The 23,703-nt window shown below is 36.7% G+C and overlaps 1 protein-coding gene across 2 annotated transcripts in view; it reads left to right on the top strand.

Annotated features, from left to right (window-relative positions):
• Positions 1-21,112, top strand: part of KIFAP3 (kinesin associated protein 3) — a 118,033-nt gene extending 96,921 nt beyond the window's left edge. The window contains exons 20-21 of one of the 2 annotated variants that reach the window (XM_033092771.1): positions 16,415-16,482; positions 20,661-21,112. In XM_033092771.1, coding sequence (XP_032948662.1) covers positions 16,415-16,460 — 46 coding nt within the window. In that variant the 3' untranslated portion in view covers positions 16,461-16,482; positions 20,661-21,112. The remainder of the gene's footprint in view (positions 1-16,414; positions 16,483-20,660) is intronic. The other variant, XM_033092770.1, reaches the window with a different exon arrangement.
• The last annotated feature ends 2,591 nt before the right edge of the window (positions 21,113-23,703 follow it).

Raw genomic sequence — 23,703 nt, 5'->3', positions numbered from 1 at the left:
ATTATAAAGCCTTGCTTATTCATGTTCTGGTGAGAATAACAAAATTGTAAGCAATTTGGTTGATAAGAACCACCACCTCATCCAAAAAAATAAAAGAGAGAAGAAAATAGAGCATGTCATCTTTTCTTGAAGTCTGGATCCAATGATACTAAGCTTACTCCTAAACTCAAGGACGTTTTCTAATTTAAGGTTGATTTATTCTAGTCCATCTGTGTTTTGATTGGTTTAACAATGTGATTTAAGTATTTATGAGTAATTGTTTAAACTTCCTTATATTAGAAATGTTAAACCAAATATTTTTTCTTAAATATTATTTGAAAAAAACAGATGAAGCCTAGAGCCCTATAGGTTTTTAAATGCAATATTAATTAATTCCCATATTCTCCATAGTCCTTCCAGATGTGGTATTACAAATAGCTCACCCTCAGATACGAGCCATATGGGCTCTGTAAACTGATTTGCACTTATTTTCAATAGGAATTGTACAGATTGCACATGAATTATTAAAGTAAATGTATATTGCCAAATATACAAGAACAAAATATTAAACTGTAGTAAATGAGAAAGGAATGTGCAAATGAAGACCTGCCTGCTTTAATAAGTTTAGTACTTACCTTCTCAGTTTCAACCAAAAGAAAAGAGTTTCGTTTTTTTCTTTTTGTTATTGTGTTAACAATGAAAAAAAAAGGTCTATAAAACTGCTTACAGAAGTATCTAAGACAAAAACAAGGAAATATAATGTTCTAAACTCAGCCGGTCCAAACCACTTGAGCTGCTATGACAGCTCATAAAACAGAGTAGTTTTTAACTGGGCTCTGTTTTACATTGCCAAAGTGAATTTTCCTTGCAGGAAGTAGCCAGAGGGTTTATTTAGTTTCCAGTGCAAGGCTTTGATCTTTCTGTACTGTCACATCTCGGGTTACATAGCTCTTTTTCACTGCAGTAAATCTGCAACAGTTAATGAGAATAAAATTTCCTCCTCCTTACTGATCGCATGCTGTTAAATGCCAAACCACAGCCAACTGCATATTTGTAGAATTGCAACTACAATGTATGAAAACAGTACAATCAGTTTAATCTTGTTGTCTTTGTAATTCATTTTATTGGGCTTTCTTTCTTTTCAAGTGACCTACTTTATCAAGTAAGCGTTTGCGAGGCCAAACCTGAGAGAAACTTGTAGAATGTTAACAAACCGAGAGGAGGAAGGTGTGCGTGTGTTGGGAAGTGGGGTGAGGGGTGGGTGCTTGGGTGTTACAACCATTAAGATTCAAATTGGGTCTGCTTTAATGCTTTTGAAATAACCGAGTCTTTTTCTCCGCAAATAAAATCAGCCAGTTTGTTATTTCTTTGATTACGTTGCATGTTCAGTTTCAACATAAATTTGCACTTAGTGTTTAGTTAATAAATCAGAACGTTATCTTACACTTTTGATTAAAGAGAAGATTCCATAGTATTTAATGGAATGTAAAGGATTTCAAAACCTTGATTCCTACATTAGGAGAGCTATTGTTAAAGTAAAAATAACATTGTTGTAAGCATCCACTAAGGCCTCTTATCAATGGGCCTTTATACATAATTGGAAATGTTATAAGTATCTGTTGAATAAATCAGTGGCAATCTAAAATCACAGTTAAGCAAGCCGTATTGTACACATTATTAAACATATGCTTCTTCATGCTGAAGTACCATAAGATCTCATATTTTTTATTTTTGCTACAATGAAGCCTTGGTTGAGGCTTTCTTTGATTCAGTTAACATATGTTGTTAAATTTATTTTTCACTTATACCTTTTATCTTTTTTACTGTCTTATTTTGTGTTTGGTGACTAGAACCTCACTTGTCTCTGTCAAGAAATGCACTCTTAGAAGGTTATTTTAGACGATAGCCATTGATAAATATATTTTATTAATATTATATTTATGTAGATCATAATGACATATAAATATGAAGTATTATAAAACAAAATATATAAAAGAAAGAAATCAGCTTCTAGTTTCCAACCATTGAAGTCGCATTTACTGTTATAGCCATCTGATTCCACCGAAGAAATAATTTGTATTCTCATAAAACTCAAATTGTTGGGTGTAAATCAGTAGTGTGTCATACCCATTCATTGATTTAGATAACCATAATGAAAACAACTGAAAATGTATTGAAACTCAAAACAGTATTTCTAAATTGGGGGCAGTAAAGTCAGATCTCCTGATAAAACAGAGGACCTTCCTACCCAAATAACAAAGGAGGATAAGAAATTTTAAATTTTAAAAGAGAGAGGTGCGGTACTACCCTAGGCCTTTTCAGAAGGTATTAGATATGACGTAGAAATATTAAACTTCAAAATTGTAACTTATACTCTTAGAATTATTGTGTTTTCACATACGCATATGTGTGTGTACTTAAACTGTAGTATCGTAGTATGCATGTGGAAAAAAAATGATGGAGCCTAGCTGGCTAGCGAGAACAGAATTTTAGATTCTGTATCTGGGGGTGGGGGCTGTCCTGCAGTTTGCTTCTGTGTTTCTCTGCAACTTTAAATCTGCATCAAACCATTAGTCCATCATCCCTCCAAAATTATGGATTTGAAAGTTCACAGAAAGTTTCTCTACATCGTAAACAATAATTTTTAAAAAGTTTTTGTTCTTTAAAAAAAATAAGACAAAAAAATCTTAAGTGAAATTGCTCAAAAAGGTTTGTTTCCGGAGCAGTCCAGTTTTAAATGAAATTGCTGGAGAGAATTAGAAATAATTCAGGCTTTGATGCCATGCACACTTTATTCTAATTCTATTACTTGCAACGTTGTTCTCTAAAATGGTTTCCCATCGGTCTATAATCTGAGATATGTTGACTAATAAGGATGGCATTCGTTGAAATGTATTTACAGAGCGCTAGGCAGTATGCTAATTGCTGTTTATCACATTCCTATCTAATTTAATCTTCACCACAGCTCCAAAAAGGAGCCATTCTTCTTATTATTATATTTATTTATTTATTTATTTTACATTTTTTATTGGGGAATATTGGGAAACAGTATGTTTTTCCAGGGCCCCATTATTCTTAAGACTGAAGCTTATTGAGTTAAGCTACTTGCCCAAGGTTATCTTTTCACCCCCCAACCTCTACTCTTATTTTCACCCACCTTTCTTTCTTCCATTCTGTTACAATGAAGGAAGTGTCCTTTTTTCAAAGTCCAGTCAGTCCATTTGGCCCTGAGCCCCCATCCCTTCTACTGGATCCTTTCTGTCCGCACAGAAACATAGTCTGGAATCTATGAAGTTAAACTCTCTGTGGCCCCCAGCACAGGCCAGCCACTGCCCGTGACTCACGTACCTTCATATAGTTCTCACAGGATTCCCATTGACTCGTCAACGTCACCAGTCTTGTCAAAGTCACCAGTGACCTCCAGATTGCTGAATCCAATGAACCTTTCTCATCTTCACTCTCAGCAGTTTTTGATGCGATGTCCAGGCCCTGCTTTTGTGAAACTTCCTTCTTTTAGCTCTCAAGATACCCCATTTTTCTGATGTTCCTCCTAAGCCCCTCTCCATTCCTTTCCAGTGTTCTCTGCTGGATCTTCTTCTTCCCTTTCACCCTTAAATGCTCGTTACTTCAGGGCTTTGGCTCTGTTCTGTATCCATATTGTTTTTTGTTTTTGGGGGGCCGTGGGGGCCCTCCTCTGTGACTATACCCACCACCTAAAGGATTTTAGTTAGACCCCAGCGCTCTAAGAGTGTCTGCCAGCGCATGTTTTATCTGCAACCTCTCATCTTCCCCATGAGCCTCTTCCTCTCACTACTTACCATATCCAATTGAATAGTTAATAAAATCATCACACCTAACTTTTGGTTTCCCACGTGGAAACAGGTTTCTCCCCTCAGCTTCCATCTCTGTAAACCTTCCCTCACCATCCAGCACTTCAAACCATCACCTTTGGAGGCTACTTGGTTCCTCCCCTTTCCTCACCATTACCACTCTCCCCAGTGCAAACCATCTGTAAGTCCTGTTGTTTTCATTTCTAGACTATGTCTCCAATTTGGCTATTTCTTTCCATTTCCACTGTCCGTACCCTCGTCCAAGCCACCCTTGTCTGTCACCTGAACATTTCAATAGCCTCCTAGTTAGTTTCCCTATTTCTAACGCGTACCTTCCCTTGCAGTCCATTTGTTTTCACCATCATGATCTTTGGAAAGTGTAAATCGGGTCACGGCTCCCACCTGCCTCCAGTGGCTTCCCATGCTGCTGTGATAAAATACGAATTCCTTACCATGGTTTGTAAAGAGCTCAGCATCTGGCACGTACCTACACCCCCAGCTTCATCTCCTGCAAATGTCCCGATTGCTTACTAATTCTACCCACTTTGGGCTCCTTTCCGTTCCTCACACGAACCCGGTCTTCCTCGCATCAGCACCTTTGCATTTAAGTTGAATATTCTTCTGACTTCTGGAGTAACTGGCTTGTTCTTACCTTTCAAGTCTCAGCTCAAATATTACTTCCTCAGAGGGTCTTTTCCTGACATATCAAAGAAGCTCCTTCTCCTCCACCCTCTTAATCACTGTCTGTTTTAGTACCCTAATCATTTACTCTTTGGTTCACTTGTTCATCTCCCTCTTTCCAAAAGAATACAGTCTCCAGAAGAGCCAGCACTGTGACCGTCCTATGCAAAGTTGGATCCACAGTGCCCGACACACACGAGGGTCTCAGTTGATGTGTGCTGAATAAATGAGTAGTCAGGGTCAGAGCCAGTATTCAAGCACAGACATGTCTTCCTTCATTTCCCCACGCTGTATTTTATTTCAACTTTTTTTTACAATGTCTTAATGTAATATTTAATCTTTACTATTTCAGCATCACCCTTTCAAGTATACAATATATAGTATTTATTACATACAAAGGATATATGTGTGTATAGTATATATATTATATATGTAGTAGATGCTTGTATTATAAAATTGTCGGTAGGAACATGTGCTATATGGGAAAATTTTTAATAACCTACATAAGATTAAAAAAAACTGTCTTTTAAATTGCAGTATTTATACAGATGAAGATGCTTGCCTACTTAGTTAAGATCAAGTTAAGAAATTCTTAGTACACATGTATTATTCTACCACATACCTAATTGGAAATACTGAGATGTACTCAGCTATACTGAATCTAAGCATTCTCTATCCTAAAATGTTTTTATTTATTGGGAAAAGAAACTTTTAATACCCCAGTATTAACAAGTGTTTTTAATTAGTTTTCATTATCAAGTAGCCTCCATTCTGTAGAAACCTATTCTACACCATACTGAAAATGAATGAAGGGTTCTTTTAATCTTATTTCTTTCCTATTACTGGGTCTTAACTAATGACCTGTTAGTAACCAGTAAATCAGAAGTATAGCATATATGCTGTTGGATATTTTTACTTCCAAAAGATACTTTTAATTTCTAAAGTTTCTGTGATGACATCTTGATATTATAGAGCATAAAATAAAGATATAATCAAGGTAAGGATGTGCATATAATGTTTCCTTGTAAAGGAAACACTTAAAATTTCCTTTATTCAGTAACCCTTTTAATTGACAAACAGATGGATGGATGGTAGGGACATAGAGTTTAGTAAGAAACAATTCTTTTCCCCTTGAGAAGTTTACAGTTCAGGGTTAAAATATAATTTTTTGAGATGACTTAGTGTCTTATTAGTCTTTATTTCAACTTTCTTTTTTTAAAAAAAAATATTTAAGGGTAATAGTATTATGCTTAGAAAAGGAATTAAGAAATTAATACTAAATCCAGTGTCAGTCTTGGGACATCTGTGGTCTGCATGTTCCTGCCTACTTTTAATGTGACTCCCACACTGTGGTTAAATGAGAGAGAGAGAGCGAGAGCGAGAGCGAGAGCGAGAGAGAGAGAGAGAGAGAGAGAGTTCCAATGAAACACACATCTTAAACATTTCTGAATTGTCCTCAAGCTTAAGAGGACACAGAATTAATCATCCATGGAAAATAAGATCTTAAATAATAGCTTTTTTTAAAAGAGTATGCTATGTAGAATGTTATCATTCATTAACTGACTTCCATTACAAAAGATTATACCTTTAGTATTTTCTTACAGAAAAGAAATCAGATAATCTGACAATATTACATGTGAGTTATGTCTCAAAGATGGAAAAAAGATAAAATTTAAAAAAATTAAAGATACTGTGATGAATTTTCTTAGATTAAAAAGGTAAATAGATTTATAGATTCAGTTTTTTGTTGTTGTTGGTTTTTTGTTTGTTTGTTTGTTTTTTGCATTTTATGCCAAGTAGTGCAGTATTTGAGAAAGAATCACGTTATTATTGAAATGTAACCTCCGGAGGGTAGAGGCTGTTTAATGAAACATTGCACTTTGATGGTTTGGTAGTTCACTAGAATTTAGTTACTTCATTATAACAATAAGCTCTTTGGAAGGGTTAGTAGCACCCTGTTGTGGCTTTGTGATGGAGATAATGTTTCCTTCCAAACACATCTGTGTCCTACCAAACATACTGTAAGCAATTGTGAGATTTGAGGAAAGCTGTTGTTTGAATGAGTTTATTGTAAATGTTGATTTCAATGCCTCCCATCTCGTGAAAGGTTTGCTAAGTAGAAACCTTTCATTTTACTGAGGGAGGGAAGACAGAGAGATAGAGAGATAGAGAGATAGAGAGATAGAGAGACAGATAGACAGATAGACAGATAGATAGATATTCCCAAGGGAACAAGTGACAAAATATTTTCGTCTTTGAACTTAAAAACACTGACATCATAGCTATTGATGAATTCTCAAAACTTCTTCTTTTTCCTTTTTTTTAAATTAAATGTATTGGGGTGACAATAGTTAGGAAAATTACATAGGTTTCCACTGTACATTTCTATAATACATCATCTATATATCACATTGTTCACCACCTAGAGTCAGTTCTTCTTCCATCACCATATATTAACAAAGGATTTGTTAAAACGGATCAGGTTTTCTCATTTAAAAAAGGCAGTAAACCCCCATTGATAGTTATTTGGAAATGGAGGAGATGTCTGAGTTAAGGGGATTAATTCTGGACCATCTTGTATAGATTTGACCTGTAGGAATGTTAGGCCAACTTGCAGCCTTTCAGTAGCAGCCCAGATCACGTGGTCATCTTATGAGTTCTTAGTGCCCTGTCAATTAATTAGAACTCAGACCTATTTCAAAGAGATAAGTATGGCTCTCTGTAATAGAATCTAATTTCAAATGATATTTGTTTTTATATTTGAGAGTATTAAGTAATTTTCTAAAATCTATTTCTATTGAAGTTATTTCATGGTGAATATGAAATCTTTGGATGTCTATGTTGGTTTTTTTTAAAAAGCTACATATTTCTGTGGTCTCATATCAGACTCATGAGGCACAATCAACAAATACTTTCTTGTGCCCTGTGATTAAGTTAAAGATTAAAAGTTAAAGTTATTTGAATAGACTTATAAACAAGAGCATAATTAACAATTTCCTGAATATCTCCTCTTTTGTGGATATAAGACAGCATTATATCTCATTTAACGTAACATACGTAGTATACGCACTCGTATATCTTTAAGCCTGTTTTTGTTTCTTTAGCTTTATCTAAAGTTGATACAGCCCATTTTTTTGGAAATTCTTTCCATTTCAGATTTTTCCAGCCAAAAACAAAGCACGTTCATATTGGCCTGTCAGAAATTGAAAGGCAACGTAATCTTAAAAAGGAATCCTAATTTTTGTGGACAGTATCAGTGGCTAATGTAGAGCCCCTCAAATGTGAAAGGATGGGAGGGGACTTCTCTGGCCATAGTTAGGCATGTAAGCTTTTAAAATTGCAACGTTACCTTAAAAATGACATCTTTTGAAGTTGATACAGGAAACCCCATAAAGCTGTATTTACTTTGCTGAGCTGGTGTACAAACTTTGCTGAGACACCTTTTCAAGTGTGGTAAATACACAGGAATTTTTTAAAAGTCTCAAAAAACACTTTTTTAAAAAGGTGTCTGGGTTTTAAGGACTTTATAAATATTGGACTCTCATAATTTAACTCATTCTTTGCATACACTAAGGGCAAAAGAGAAACTATTAAAATTTCTTACAGTTGCAACTTGCCTTTTCCCCCCAAAGTCTGGGGGAGGGTGGTACTGTTTGCTATCAGTAAGTGGGCACCTTAGTCATTTAAAATAGATCAGTTTGTAACCTTTCCTTATCCTGCATCCTTGAAATAACTAAGGTAGATATACAGTTGACCCTTGAACAACGTGCAAGTTAGGGGCGCCCATCTCCTGAGCAGTGGAAAATCCGCCCATAACTAGAGCTGGCCTCCGTGTTCCCAGATTCCCAACCCAGGATCTGATACTTGAGCAACACGGCTTGAACTGTACCAGCTATTGAAAAACAGCGTGTACGTGGATCGGTGTTGATCAAGGGTCAAGGGGCCTTTGAGCTAGTTGGAAATGCTGCCTAAAACCCTAATCCTGCCTGTAATCTCAGACACGGATGGTGCATTCCCGGCTCCCTGGAGAATTGTCCTCAGAGCTGCCCCGCTTTCCTTGTAAGTCCCGGACTGTCAGGTTGGCACAACCCAAGCCAAGGAACATGACAGAGTGAAAATACTCCATCTTAATTACACCTCCATGACCTGTGCCCTTTGAGGGAGAGGGCAGCACTATACTAGTAAGCCTGAGTACAGGGACATGTACAACGTGGGCAGTGACGATTCGTGTGAAATAATAGAAAACTTACCCTTGATTTACTACTTTCAAAATAAACTCACTGAATATAAAATAAGATGAAAAAAGTAGTAAAGACACTTTCCCAGTAGTTCTCATCGCTAAAGGTATCGTGTCTTTTGCATCAGCCGTGGCTTAGAGTCTGAAGGGTTTTGACTGAATAACCCATTTATACAAGCAGTCCAGTCCCACTGTGGTAAAAGGAAGGTATGATTGGCCATGGCATGATTTTAATGCAACAATCCTTGGGTGTCCGTGTGTAGGCATAACTCTCTGTGAATTATGTAAAACCCTGTCCAGGCAAACAGAAAGCATGTGTAAGAAGCATGCCAAGTATGAGAGGATCTCTTCACTGTCTAGTTTAGGTGGCAAGAGCCAGAATTTCCTAAGTATTTTTAGGGAAGGCTCTTAGCATTTTATCTGTCCTGACTATAACACCACCAAATATATACTCTAAAGATAGAGTCTATGTACTGTTGTTGTGAGAGACTTGGAAATATAATCTCAAGGCAGAGAGATGTGAAGGGATAGACATTATTCTTATTTTACAAAAAAAAAAAAATCATGACAAAGAAAGTTACAGATAACGACTGAAACAAGTTATATCAGTAGAGACAGAAATCATATTATATTCTGGTTTTGAGCTCATTGCACCCCACTAACATTAAGAAAACTCAGGAGTTGTTGATACGTTCATACTTAAGTCAGTTTCGCTGAATTTAATAAACATAACTGCTAGTCCTTTCATTAAGGGAGGAAAATGCTCATGTACATCAGTGATAAAGACAGAAGTATGATGTTTCCTTATGTTGCTTTGAAAATAATAACTTTAAAATATGGTAATAAGGTACAAGTTAGAAATATGTTTGCTAGGACCATATACTTCTACATGTCAGTCTACACTGCATCTGTTTGGTGTCCACTCAGTGTGGGCCCAAAGGGTGCTTAGCCACACTCTGGGAAGGATGATACAGAAATAACTCGTTTTATCATCAGGTGACCGCAGTCTGGTTGATCAGAATGACTTGAGTCGGTCCATATCTTGACAGTGTAAAGTTAGCCCTAGACCTAAGTTGAAAACGAATTTACCTTCATTTTAGTTTGTTTGTTTTTACAGATCCATAATATAACAAATGTATTCTCAAGGACCGAGAGAGTTTATAAAATTTAAAAGTAGATATTTACTTTCATACCAATTCTTCCAGTGCTAAATGCACTGTTGGTATATTATACACTATACTGAGATCCTAAATACTTCAAAGGACACTAGATAGCTATGAAATATTTACCTGATCTGTATTGATTGCTGCAATACTGATTTAATGGCTGAAAGTATTTGTATAACACTGCCCAACATAGAGGTTTTAAAATATTTTAATAACGAAAGGAAATGCCTTTTCATTGTATATTTGATAGTATTATAAACTTAGAGTCAAATTTTCAAACTTTCATGCTCAGCTGTTTAAAGTCATGCACTTTTAATTTGCTTAAATACAGTTTCTATGATCCATACTTGTACCGGCATTTTTAGAAAAATACTACTTCGTTTGATTTAGCTAGAAAAAATAGTCTTATCAGCCACCACTTGACTTTTATCAGCCAAAGGTAATTTGTAGGTTATTTAGCCTCAAAATTATTGAGACAAGTAAATGAATAAGTAGATATGACATGAATTGGAAGCTTTGTATTAAGCTTCATATATTTGATAAGACTTGAGATTTCATTTTTTTACAGCAAACATTTATCCACCTCTTATGTAAAGTAGTAAAAGTGAAAAGTTTCAAAACTATGTCAAAATATTCCCAAACTGTCTTATTTATTTAAGGACTTTGGAGACAAGGTTTTACCAGAAACTTAACATGAATTTTCCATTTACGAGAGACGGATGTGTCAGTAGGGGTAGCATGCATGTTAGGTAGCCATATCACCTCGTTGATTACATCTGTGTCAGATTTCTGTGTGTTTTATAAAGAAAGATGGGGAGTTGATATAGCCCATTTTGTGTAGTACTCGTGATAATTTTAGATTCTGTTGCATCTCTGGAGCTTGTTCCTTTCGATAGTGCACTATCACTTTAAGATTCTGGTTACAGTAACTGAAGGTCGTTATTCATATTTTAACGGGGCTAAAAATTCTCCAGTACTAGCATTAACTTTTGAATTACGCTTGAGGTCTTAGGCTTTACAGCATGTTTAGTTTCTTTTCATTTCTTATTAGTATTTTTCAGTACTTAATAGTCTCCTGCTCCCACCTCCAACAAGGACTCTCATCTCTGTTCAGCATCAGAGACATTTGCCTCTTTGGCATGTGCTTTCTAGTTCCCTGAGCAGCATAAGCAAATTGGAGAGTTCAGCTGTCATTCTGGGAAGGTCATAGATCACACTAGCAGCCTGAGTAATCCAAGAGGTTTTAAGTATCATAGCATTTAGTTTAAAGTGAAATTTGCTCTGACAGGGCTGGCAGACCAATAGGAAAAAGAAATATTTGTGCTTCGCGAAGTGCATATGTAGAGACCAAGAGTATAACTGATGGCTGGAAGTGATTTCAGTCTAAAAAAACAAATCATTAAGAGAGTGCATAGGGGTAAAATACACAGTTCATATTTTAAAGAGTCTCAAAATGAACCAGCAACTAAGGTTAGCATTACATAGCAATTAGCTGTGGTGTTCAGGCTTTAACCCGCTCAGTACCAGGCAGGATGGTTAAAGTATCGCTGTGAAAACACTGCTACTTACATTATACTCTCTAAGCCTGCAGCAGCAATTGTGGTACCTTCAGAAACCGAGGTATTATGACAGATTATATAAATGTTGAACCAGTAACAGACAAACAATTATTTAAAGGAGGTGCTAATGACCCAGTTTATTGACCCAGGGGTTACTTCAGCCGTTCACTAAGTTCCCCTCACATTTGGTGGTGTGAAATGAGGCATTGCTTGATATTATAGAACTGCCAATTTCAAGAAGTCCTTGTACTTAATTGAAGAAATGTAAGTTAAAGATGACTAGATGGTATACTTTCATTAAAAGATTGCGTTCAAAGGTTTGAGACCATTTTAGATTTGAGTAAATACTCACTCCAGCTTGATAACCACATCTGACAGCTTTCACTAGGCACCTATTAGAGTATTTTTTCTGTTAATTGCTGCAAATAAGGAAAAGGGAAAGATCCTCTAATGGTTCCAGTTGTTTCTTTCAAGTCATTGTTCTCTTCAAAAAAGCTGATTTTGAGTCACAGGAATATAAGGCTTATAAAATCTTTCCTTGAATGTGCAGAGAAGATAATAAGAGTAAAATGGAAGGGACTTCCAGCAAGATGGTAAACTGAGCTGACTTGGAAGGGCCCCCTTTCATATAGATATATAGAAATGGTGGACAAAATATTTATTGTTTATAGCCAATAGCCACAAAGCTAGGAAACACCCCCAGTGACACACGTGCACAGAAAAGAATCACCCACAAGAATGTTGAACTAGATATTGGTTATGTGGTACAGGAAGACGGAGCTGAATTCCCAAATAAAGTCTGAAGCCTCAAAGGGCTGCCTTGTTCCCATCAGTTGAAAAGGGAACTAGATGATTTTAATTCACCAGCCCAGCGAAGTGGCCAAAACTTGTCTTCTGCCCCAAGGACCTAGGTTGGGAGAGTGGTCAGCCATGAGAAAGAGAAATCACAGTCTTGTTCCATACACATGAGTGGGTTCAGAATTTATACTATACACCTAATCGAGGGGACCCCAAATCCAGAAATTATTCAGATTGTTTCAGGACAGTGAAATCTCCAGGACCCTTGATATATTATAAACAACTACAGAAGCTCTCTGTAGAAATATTTCCAAGCCCAAGGGGCAGTAGACAAGCAAAAACAAAAAACAAACAAAGAAACCTGAACACAAAAATTTACAAAGATCATAAAAAAAAAAACTATCGTGAAGGAGAATTGTCTGATGTAACAGTAAGAGTTAGGATGCCCAAGAACTAGAGGTAATAGAAAAATCTCAATGAGGCTATAAAACATAAAACAATAAAAAGGAATAGAAAAACTTAATGCAATGATGAAATAACATGAAAAAATACCAACTACAATGTTTCCACATTAAAATAGACTCTGGACATGGGTTAAACAACTGATTAACACTTATAATGAGAGAAGTGTAAATTGAGTGACAATAGAGGAGTGTCAGTGAAATGGATTTTCTTTACCATTTGGAATAAATCCATGACTATTTTACATATGCTTCCCTCGTCATTAGTACAAATTAGTTTTTATCTGAAGCATCTCAGTATAATAACTAAATTGAAAGGATCTGTCCCCAGGGTGGTGTTTTTTCCCCTTTAGAACTGACAGGTTGTCTTTTTTGAAAAGTGGTTTTTTTAAAAAATAATTTCCATAGAAGTACTTGAAATACAATCTCCCCCTACTCATATCATTTGTCCTTGATTTGGGGAAAAAATATTACTTATTTTGATTTCACTAAAAATATGATTCTTTAGTATTCTTTAGCGATTTAGTTTTATCATAATAAAAGGAAAATTGATAATGATGCATATAAAAGATTAAGAGTTAAAAACTCAATGGAAAATGACAGCTAGACTTGATATATGTTGGGAAACTTACTAAACTACTCTTTACCTGCTTTTTTTCTTCATAATACAAAGGCTCAAGTCCAAAGCAATAATGAACACCTTAGAGCAACCTAAAATATGGACTTGTTACATATAATTCCATAGGAACGAGAGGCTGTTGGCAGGTTCAATGAACACGAGTGTCTCTTGTACAGCAGTGGCACTTGCACATGCGCAGACGTGAAGTTCTTTAGCCTCCGACGCAACAACGTCTATTAATAGCATTTTCACAGCCGCGACACAGAACTTTGTTGCATGTGAATGCTAGGTATTCCTGTTTAGCTCCCAGTAAAATTATTTCACATTTAGGAAATGAAGGCATCGATTATACGAGAAAGCCATGGAAGCCACATTCTAGCCCTGTGAAATATGCTGAGCTTCAATTTGAGAAAGCTGGCTTTCCAGCTTTGTCGAGCGCATGGTACTCACGGCTAAGACAAGCTCTCCATCTAGCGGTTGGTCGGTAGAGGGCCAACATTTAAATCTCGATTATATAGTGTGTCACTGTTCAAATGTTCGGTGTAATTTTCTAGGCCTTATCTCATCCGATCGACACTTCTCTTGTGACTACACAAGAGGATATCAAGAAAACCTGCTCGTTTCCGCCACAACAGTCCAGCCCCTCCTACCGAAGTCAGAGGCAAACTGCGCCTCCACTCAGAGCTCACCTGTACGGAATACCACGGCCTCTTAGTTATTTGAGGAAGCATAGCCCCGTGGTAGAAGGGCAAAAATGGTTTCATTCCCAATTGACTATAACTTCTAAAATTTTCAGCCACTTTTGAAATTGTTTCCTTTTATTCTCAGTTTCCAAATTGTAAACATACAACTAAAAAACCCTTTTTAAAAGAAAAATAATACGATCTTTTGGTGTGTGCGGTGAAATGCAGCGTATTTGATCATTGTGTTGTCTGCCAGTGCCTCCACAGGCTCTCATTGCTTCACAGATAGACAGGCGTCATGTACTCCTAAATGTTCCCCAGGCTTTTGCCTCTCAATGCCCTTTATTACCACAATCATCCTTCCACAGCACAGAAGTTAACCATTCCCCTTCTTACAAACCATTGACAACTCTCCGGAAGCAGATAGGTCATAGCATGACATAGAAAGAACTTTCCAAATCTAGCCCTAACCTCCCTTTCTAGCCTTATCTCCGGCCTCTTGCTTCCATCATAAACCTAACACTTTAGCCATAACAAATCGTTTCCTGCCTTAGCCCCTCCTGCGGCCCTTTCGCAGGCTGCCCTGCCATGAGGAAGTCTCTCTCCACCTGCAGAGTCCTACCTGTCCTTTGAGATGCATCCATCCAAGCCGTTACATACTTTTTGAATGTCACACCTTATCAGATACGATGCTAGACGCTTGTGATAGAACAATGAATAACACAGTCCCTAATGGTGCTTACATTCTAATAGGAAATGAAAGCAAAAAGTGCAGAATATAATGTCAGGAAGTAAGGGATGTATTAAAATCAAAGTGTTTTCTGTGAAGACTCTCGAGCCCCCAAGAGACTTCTGTAATAATGTGCACATACCTCTAATATACTCTCATATTGTATTAAATATATGATCCTCTCTCAATCTTCTGTAGCAATTTATAAATACACTAGGGTAATAATACATCACATTATTGTCGGGATTTTGTTCCATGTTAGCTGTCTCTAGCCCATACAGGGACCACGTCTTATTTATCATGGCTTCCTAGTACCACATCTTGTTTGTTTTTAAACAGTGACTCTCAACACTGTCCTAAACACATGGTAGCATAATGATAGTACAATGGTATCATGTACTATTTGGGTGGGTGGACATATGGATGGATGGATGGATGGATGGATGGATGGATGGATGGATGGACGGATGGATGGACGAAGGATCACTATTACTAAAGACCACTATTACAGACCTAAATTTTTCACGACAAATCATGCTTAAGCTGAAATTACTCTGGTAATCAATTTATAACCTACCTAGAAAGGAAGACAAACTTACTGATTTCGATTCTGTGATCAGTATATTGACAAAATGAATGAACTATCCTAGAAAGATGTTATCATTTCGTACAGTACTATACTAGACCTGGAAAGTTTCCTCCAAAGAAACCCCTGTTAAGTCCTTCCACTTGACAATCTTACAAGCATTCCAGCTTTTAGTATTAACTGATGGATCACAAAGATAGGTAGTTAATAAAAATCACTATTCCCTATTTATAAATTTATTAGCATAAAGGAGTTTGTCCTAGGTAGACTAGCATCCCTAAAGAAACACCCAAAGTAAAAATAAGAAATTCAGCGTGATTGTTATAAATGAAAATTTCATGTGTGTCAATATGTGTATACACACACATATGCATTCAGTGTAAGCCACGTTGTGGTAATGACTCCTTAAAAAACTTGTTTAAGATCAATACAGTTTTAGCCTACATTGGTAGAAAGTCAGAAGTAGAATCTCATTATATTCTACACTGGTTTCAGACCACATCATAAATAACACATTATTTTCAGCTTCTTCATTTTGAGAAAATGATTTTTTTTTTAAATGGAGTTATTTTAGAGAGCAAATGAGATGGTAAAGATTTTAGAGACCCAGTCATGAGGATTGATTAGGCGAAAGTTGTAAAATAGTCATATTAAAGAAGAATTTGACTTCCGTGTGGTTTCAGAGGGTAATTCCAGGACTAATAGGACCAGGTCTCAGATCAGTGGAACAAGAACTTTCTAACAGTTTGACGTGTCCATAAATGGAGTGAACTGCCTGGACAACACAGAGAGCACTCCATTTCTGGAATGTTCTGACAAGAATGGGATAGACCTGACAAGGCCGTTAGGCTGGAAGTGTGGACTAGATTACTTCTGAAAACGTTGCTAAGTCAAAGGTTCCATGAGCCTATGAAAAGAGAAGTTGGCTTGAATCCATTCTTTTTTCATTTTTTCATAGCATCCACCTATATAGTCATTATTTACTCTTGCATCCATTTTGCTAACTTGGGAATTTCAAAGACGAAAAAGACTGACGTTGCTTTTATCTAATTTTAATAAAATAATGATACTTTTCACTTATGCAGCATTTTTCATCCCAGGATTTCAAAGTGCTTTACAAATGTGCACTAATTAAGCCTCACACACAGCAGAGGTAGGTGAATTTCTTCCCTTCCTGCAGGAATGTCAGCTCTGGCACACACGTTCACTAAGAGCCTCGGCGTGTCTGGGACTTCTTACTGGCTGCCCTCCCCTTGTAACGTGCTGCATGGGAAGCGTCACTTGTGTCTGGATTTCTTTTCTCCCCCCTCCAATCATCTCAGGTTTAGAATTCTAATGAATGCCATTAATTGTTTGGATCATGGTAAATATTACAGAGACTTCAGTGTTCTGCTTGCTGAATGCTAATTAGATTTCTAAATGTTTTTTGTTTTAAATAAAATCTAGGTGTAGTTTTATATTTGGTATTGACTTTTAAATATAAATTTTTATTTATGGAGAATTAGTCGTTTTCCTTTCTAGGTACCCAAAAATCATTGTTTTGGGGACATAAAACTTAATAACAGATGGAGTTTGGGGGCCTTACTTTTCTTAGTTGTCTTTTCACAACAAACAGTAGTAGCCATTTGCATTAAACTACAATTATTTATGTTCAAGGAGAGATCTTTCATTTTGATATTTTTTTCTAATTTAAAGGTCCAAAATCTAGACATTGAGGATAAAGCTTAAATGACACTAGGACCCCCCAGGAGGAGAACATGTACACACAGAGACACGCATGCAGTCTCGGGTTCAGTTCCCCTGTAAATAGCCAAACATACACACTCTTACCTGAAGCAGAATGACCACACAGGGCAAGAGCAGGTGCCCGTATCACAGCTTAGTCTCCCTTCCTTCTCAGGAATTTATGGAGAATTAGTCATTTTCCTTTCTAGGTGCCCAAAAATCATTGTTTTGGGGACATAAAACGTAATAACAGATAGAGTTTTGGGGCCTTGCCTTTCTTAGTTGCCTTTTCACAACAAACAGTAGTATCCATTTGTATTAAACTACAATTATTTATTTTCAAGCTGAGATCTTTCATTGTGATACTTTTTTTCTAATTTAAAGGTCCAAAATACGGTATCTAGACATCAAGGGTGCCCAACTGCCTTTGATGCTGTTTAAGACTTAATGGATCAGGAAAGCACAGTCTTTGCTGCGACACTTCTCTTTTATATTCATGGTTTTTATCCTTTTCCAGAGGAACTTACCTAATGAATCCATCTTATTCTGTTTAAAGGAAAACTTACTACTAGCCTCTCCTGGTTTTGAACCAGATTCAGCAGTAACTTTCCTACATCCTTATCCCAGGGGAGAAAGTAGAGTAAATGTCCACACATCCCAAAAGAATATCCATCTCCAGGTGTTCACATCCTGAAAAGTCCCATTTCCTCACTCTGTGAGAACCAAATGAGAGATTAATGAAAGTATAGAATGAAACTATTCGGTTTCAGAGTGAATTTTAATTAAAAGATTAATTGTATGGATACAGTTGATCTTTCATAATTCAAAAGGACCAAGGACTTACGTGAAAGTACCATCCGAACTGGTAGTAATGTTTCAGTCTTTTCTTTAAACGGCAAGTTCCTCTGTAATAGATGATGGCTAATTCCTGACAAAGTCATTTTAAGAGTTGGTTTCGAATTTTCTTCCTCCTATGCAAGTACAAGACATTTTGTCCTGGACATTGTAGGGCACACACATGTCTCTGCATAAGTAGAACTGGATCACAGTAAACTTGCAGGCTCAGAAACTGAAACTCATCAGTGTTCTAGGTGAGGTCTTGCTGTCACAAGACACAAGGCTTGAGCTGCACACTCTTACCAACCCTGTGACTGATGTTTACAAAATGAAAAAAAAAAAAAACCACACGATATCCATCTGTCAATTTCCAATGAAATGTAAACCTATCACACAAATCAGATAATGTCTAAGTTTATTCTTTACCCTGTTGGCAAGCCACATGGGAAAACAGCCATCAGAAGTTTGCTCGGTGGTCATAGAAATGAAATATGGAACATTTTGCCATTTTAAAGTATAACGACCTCAAGCTCTCAGAACCTTTGTTAAGGCCCCTTCCTCGATGAGGACAAGCCTGCCAGAATGGTCAGATGCTCCTGGGGGTGTTACAGGTCACCCCAAGGGACTGCTTGGGTTGGTTCTGCCAACACGGCCTCCGAGGAGCTTCGTTTGTGCCAGCATGGCTGACAGACTCCCTTCTGTCGATCATCTTCTTTTAGATAGAATTACAGTCATGTTGCCACAATTTCCTCTGTGAGATGTTCTGTCTTGAACATCTGACAGTAAGTATTAGTAATAGTAATCGTAGGCCATTTTTCTCTGATCTGCTCTGTGCTTCTTGTTTCCACCTTCTTGAAAGAGCTCTTATCATAGCCCTAGGATTGAGATACAAGTATAGACAAAATGAATGAGTTTAACTTAAGTCTGCCACTATTTGGTCTCAGAAGAGATGATGCTAAACAACGTAAGGAGTGGCTAAAGGCAGGTAATAAGTAGAAAGATGAAAAAAAGGAGTTGAAATCCACAAGCTATAGAATCCATCTTTATATAGTCAAGAATTGTTAGATACATGCATATTTGTTAGCCTTAGTACTTCCGGAGAAAAATTTTCACCAGCCAACCTTTCCTCTGATTTTAAACTGATGCAGGTGTGTATCTTAGCTCATGGAGTCCATTAGTTTCTGAAACATCTTTAAAGCTACCTCTAGAGTAATTCTCTCCATCATAAAATTTAATCTTCCCATGGGACCAAGGTAGGAGGGGCCGGCTTGTATTATATTTTGCCATTTTAAGATAAAAATCAGACTTAACAATTTCAGCCAACTTTCAGAAATTATAGACACAGTTTTTGATATAGAAGGAGCTTAAAAAGTTAGATTTGTCCAGGATCACTCACTACAAATGCCAACCTACAACTTGTATTTCAGAAATTCCCTTCCCCTGAGAGGCAGATTCACATAACTAATATGCCTTTACATGTATTATGACCCTTTACATTTAGTGTTGGTTCCTACCCCAGTATGTACACACATGCACATACACACACACACACACACGCACACATACACACGCACACACATGCATACATGCACACACACACACACACACACATTATTTAAAACCTTACTGTTTTAATAGTTATTTCTAAAGTGTTTTAATCTCATTTGGAGTTGTGAGAGGAAGTTAGTGCCTGTATGGACATATTTTTTAATCATATTGAGTTTTTGCTGATAAAGCAAAAAATATCCTTCCATCTAATATGATGTCACATCTTAAATCATTTCAATGTATTTATTTTTTCAGAGCTTACATGATAAACCATTTCCTTTGACGGGACATAAGCTCACCAGCGCCCCCTGCATGAGCTATGTATGCATGAGCACGTTACAGCTGCCATGTTTGCCTGGCAAAGTAAACAGCTTGTCATTTTGCTACGTGTTGGCTAATTCTCGGATCCTTCAAAAGCACTTTGGAGAACAGATTCTCTTCTAAATAATTGATAGGTGAAAGAATAATTTTTTTAAAGTAGTAATCAGAGTTTATCCATTGTCAAGATACCTTAATAACTAACTGAAGGTTATCTTTGAGCTGCTTTTATTTCCGTAGGATAAACTGAACCAAAGTTTATAGTTATCTTGTTGTCACTCAAAAGAAACATATACTATTTAGTATTTTTTTTTTTTGCATTGAGGAGTCAGAAAAAGGATTGCAGATCAAATCTGGCTAACTTAGAAATTTTGTAAAATTTCCTGTCCTTAGTCATATGCTTATAGTATGACTTGGCCCTGCGTGAAAGTTTACTGCTAAAAAGTAAGCTGCATGTCCATACTAATAGTGGATTACTCCTATATCTTCATACGAAAGAGATTTCATTATAAACAGCAAAACTCACTTTTCTACAGTTTTAATTTTATTCCTTAGCAATGTACTTCTGATAATTGCTAGCATGTAAAATTTTTTCACATTCTGGCATGAAAGCCATATATGAATATAATTTATTAAAAATTTTCTGGTCTGTCCTCTTTGTCTTGAATGGTACCTGATGACAGAGGTTTCCAACATTTCTAACACCCATTGTTAGAAGTAAATATTCATTATACTGTATTGTAAATTTTAAAAAGAAAAAGAATTCATGATAGCCACCCACATAAGTCACTTTTGCTGCTAGGAAGAGAATCTTGGAGATGTAAAATTCCAGGCCTCTTACCTGACCTACATTGTAGATGTGTGATGAAGACTATAACTTACTATTTCTGCTTCTCTTTTTAGCCTCGGAATGGATGGCTTTGGCCAGTCAGTCGGCATTCTTGGACGCCCTGCCACCGCTTACGGGTTCCGCCCTGACGAACCTTACTACTATGGCTATGCGTCGCCATGAAGCCATCCCTTCCCATCTGCGCACTCAGCCTAAACGGAATCTGTGTGGTTGGGTTCCCTTTGAATCTTGGGTTAATAATGCATGTTGACACTAGTGTGTGTCTATGTTTCTTTTTTTTTTTTTTTCATGTTGTAGCTGCAGATTAATGCCACCCCTTTTGCCCTGTGTGCGGCACAGTGGATGCTTCACGCTGTTCATTCCTCAAAACCCATCTTGACCCTCGGTAATATTTCCCATGAGACTCAAAAGTTAATGCTGTAAAGCAACTAGACTGGAAAACAAACACTACATTATGTACATTAAGTGACTAATTTAATTTCTATTAAAAAGAAGCATAAACGAATTAGCGAAAAGTCATGTGTTTCCATTTAATGTGTTTCATTAGGAGTTACGTGCTTATTTGGGTGCATGTAAATTTTTTCCTTGTCTTTTTTCCCCCTTGTGATATGTGCCACCTTTAAAATTTATAAAAAGAGGTTACCTTTTTATTCCATGTCATGTGCCTGAAAGGTTGCTTGCCGAAGTTATAAACTATGAGTTTTTCAATCAACAATGGACCATACACCATAAGTTATGTCACATGAGTAGTCTCTTCAGCCATTTGAATTCACGTATTTCTGACTTTAATATAGAAAACTTGGGACATCGATTAGTAGACATGAAACTAGATTAGTATTGGGCTTTTACGTGTTATTATTTGTGGAATCTAAAGTATGGAACTAAGGAACAGAATTTTTTGCTCACTAAGATACTCATTTCCTATTTGTTCATGTTTTTATAAGATAGATTCAGGTAGTAAGACGTGGAAAGGCATTATAATTAGTAATGAATTTTGAAAGTAACTCAGTGTTATAATGTTGAAAATTTACTTAAAGCAAGTAAAGTAACTATAATATAGAGATATTTCCTTGAGTCCTTGCTATGAAAGGAATTGCATAAGGCGTTTAAGGGAATACATAGATCAAATATGTATTTGCATAGATCAATTCTGTCCTCGAATTGAAAATCTCATTGATCTGCTACACTATTGGCTCTATTTGTAGTTTAAGCATAGAATAGTAGAGCTGGAAAGGGACTTTGAAATAATTCAATCCATCTACTTATTTGCGAAACCAATCACATAAAATTTTTAAATATACTCAACAGATTTTTTTTTTTAAATTATCTCCTATGTATAAGGGAGTATATGATGCTTCTTGGGGAATACATGAATCTAAACTATGTTTTGTGTCTTTGTACTTACCACCTAATTGATCTTTCTGAAAACATATACTTGTCTTAGTTTCTATTTTAATCATAGAACATTGAAGCTGGGAAGGGCCCTAGAAGCAACCTTTTTCTTTCTTTTTGGTTGAAAAAACTGGCCAGGAGAGATTAAATGATTTGCCAAGCTCATTTATTTGGTCAGTGACATAAGCTGTCTTCATGCTTCCAATCCAGTAACATTAATACTAAATGTCTTGCCTTATTATTTGTCATATGTACAAAGTGTAAATACACATAGTGACATTAATAGAAAGATAAAGCAAACATTCTATACCTTAACTTCCTTCAGTACAAAGCGATTTAGGAAGAACATTCTACGAAGTAGCTAATACATAGTATTCAGTATGGGTTAGCTGCTGTTATTATTACATTACCTTGTTTTGTTTTTCCATAGGATTTTCTATTACCTGCACTTTCCTTTGTTCATTTATATGCTTCTCGTCTGTCTGTCCTCCTGACCATACCTCCATAAGATGTGAGCTCTGTGAGAGCAGGCAATTTGTCTTGTTTTGTTTGCCGGTATTTCCCTAGTCTCTAGAGCAGAGCATGGTACACAGTACTTATAAAGTATTTACTGAATGAACAAGGAGCGAATGTCAGGAAAACCTTAGAGGAATCAGGGAAGTGTAGAGTGATCTAACTCAGATGTAGCTACACACATAGTAACTGGAAACTTGAATGTTGGTGGTGGGGCAGGGCACTTTGAAAAACTAAACATTAAGATACTAGCACATCCTTAATCACTTAATAAAAAAAATTTATTTGGGCCCCTCAAAAAACCCACTTTTCTGCAATGATTGTATCTTTTTCCTTCTTAGTGTCAGCACAGTGCATGGCACAAAAAAGGTGTGTTGAATACCTGTGGAATCAACACAGTCTGTAACATGAGATTGTAAGTTCTAGAATATTTCTATAGTTACAGTTTACAAAGCAGGACAATATTTCTTCCAACATGGATGTCATGATGTCTGTGGTTGACTTTAAATTTCTTCAGCATAGACAGTGTGGTATTCTGTGTGGTTTTATTGGTTGAACGTATGCCCTAGAAGCAGCCAGCATTCTAGAAATCAGGAATCCACCCTCCTGGGGTGGCTAGCTAGCATCATACCAGAGAGGCCACATTCCAGAGATGGAGCCACAAATACTTCAACCACCTTGATCTCTGATGATAACATGTTTTGCTACTTAACCATAGTGCGTGTCAGGAATGGGTTTTTGTTGGCAAAGATAACAGCTTATTAATTATCTCGATGAATACTAGTAATGAGGTCTCAAAAGAATTCAAGGTAGGTGAATTGGCTAAAATATTTTAGAAAATACTCTCTACTCCTGAATAAACGGGTCTAAACATTCAAGGAGTCCTCAACCTTTGGAGATGCCATCTGAGGCTTTATCCTAATGGTCCTGGCCATACCACCGGTCTGGGAGATTTCTGGTGGCCCATGCTGGTACTGACCAAGATGGTAACAACCCTGCCTCTACCACATGTACTTCTGCTTCTCAACTTCCTAGTGCAAGGTGGTGGTCGGACCTGCTGGAACTGTGCTCTCCAATACCGTAGTGGCTATCCACATGTGGCCATGGAGCATGAAAATACGGCTAGTCCAAATTGCAAAAAAGAGGTATTCGATTTTGAAGACAGTACAAAATGTAAAATATTTCAATAAT

The sequence above is a fragment of the Rhinolophus ferrumequinum genome, chromosome 22 (assembly GCF_004115265.2).
Source record: "Rhinolophus ferrumequinum isolate MPI-CBG mRhiFer1 chromosome 22, mRhiFer1_v1.p, whole genome shotgun sequence".
NCBI lineage: Eukaryota > Metazoa > Chordata > Mammalia > Chiroptera > Rhinolophidae > Rhinolophus > Rhinolophus ferrumequinum.
The sequence above is the reverse complement of the archived record's forward strand: the minus strand, read 5'-3'. Positions and strand labels throughout refer to the sequence as shown.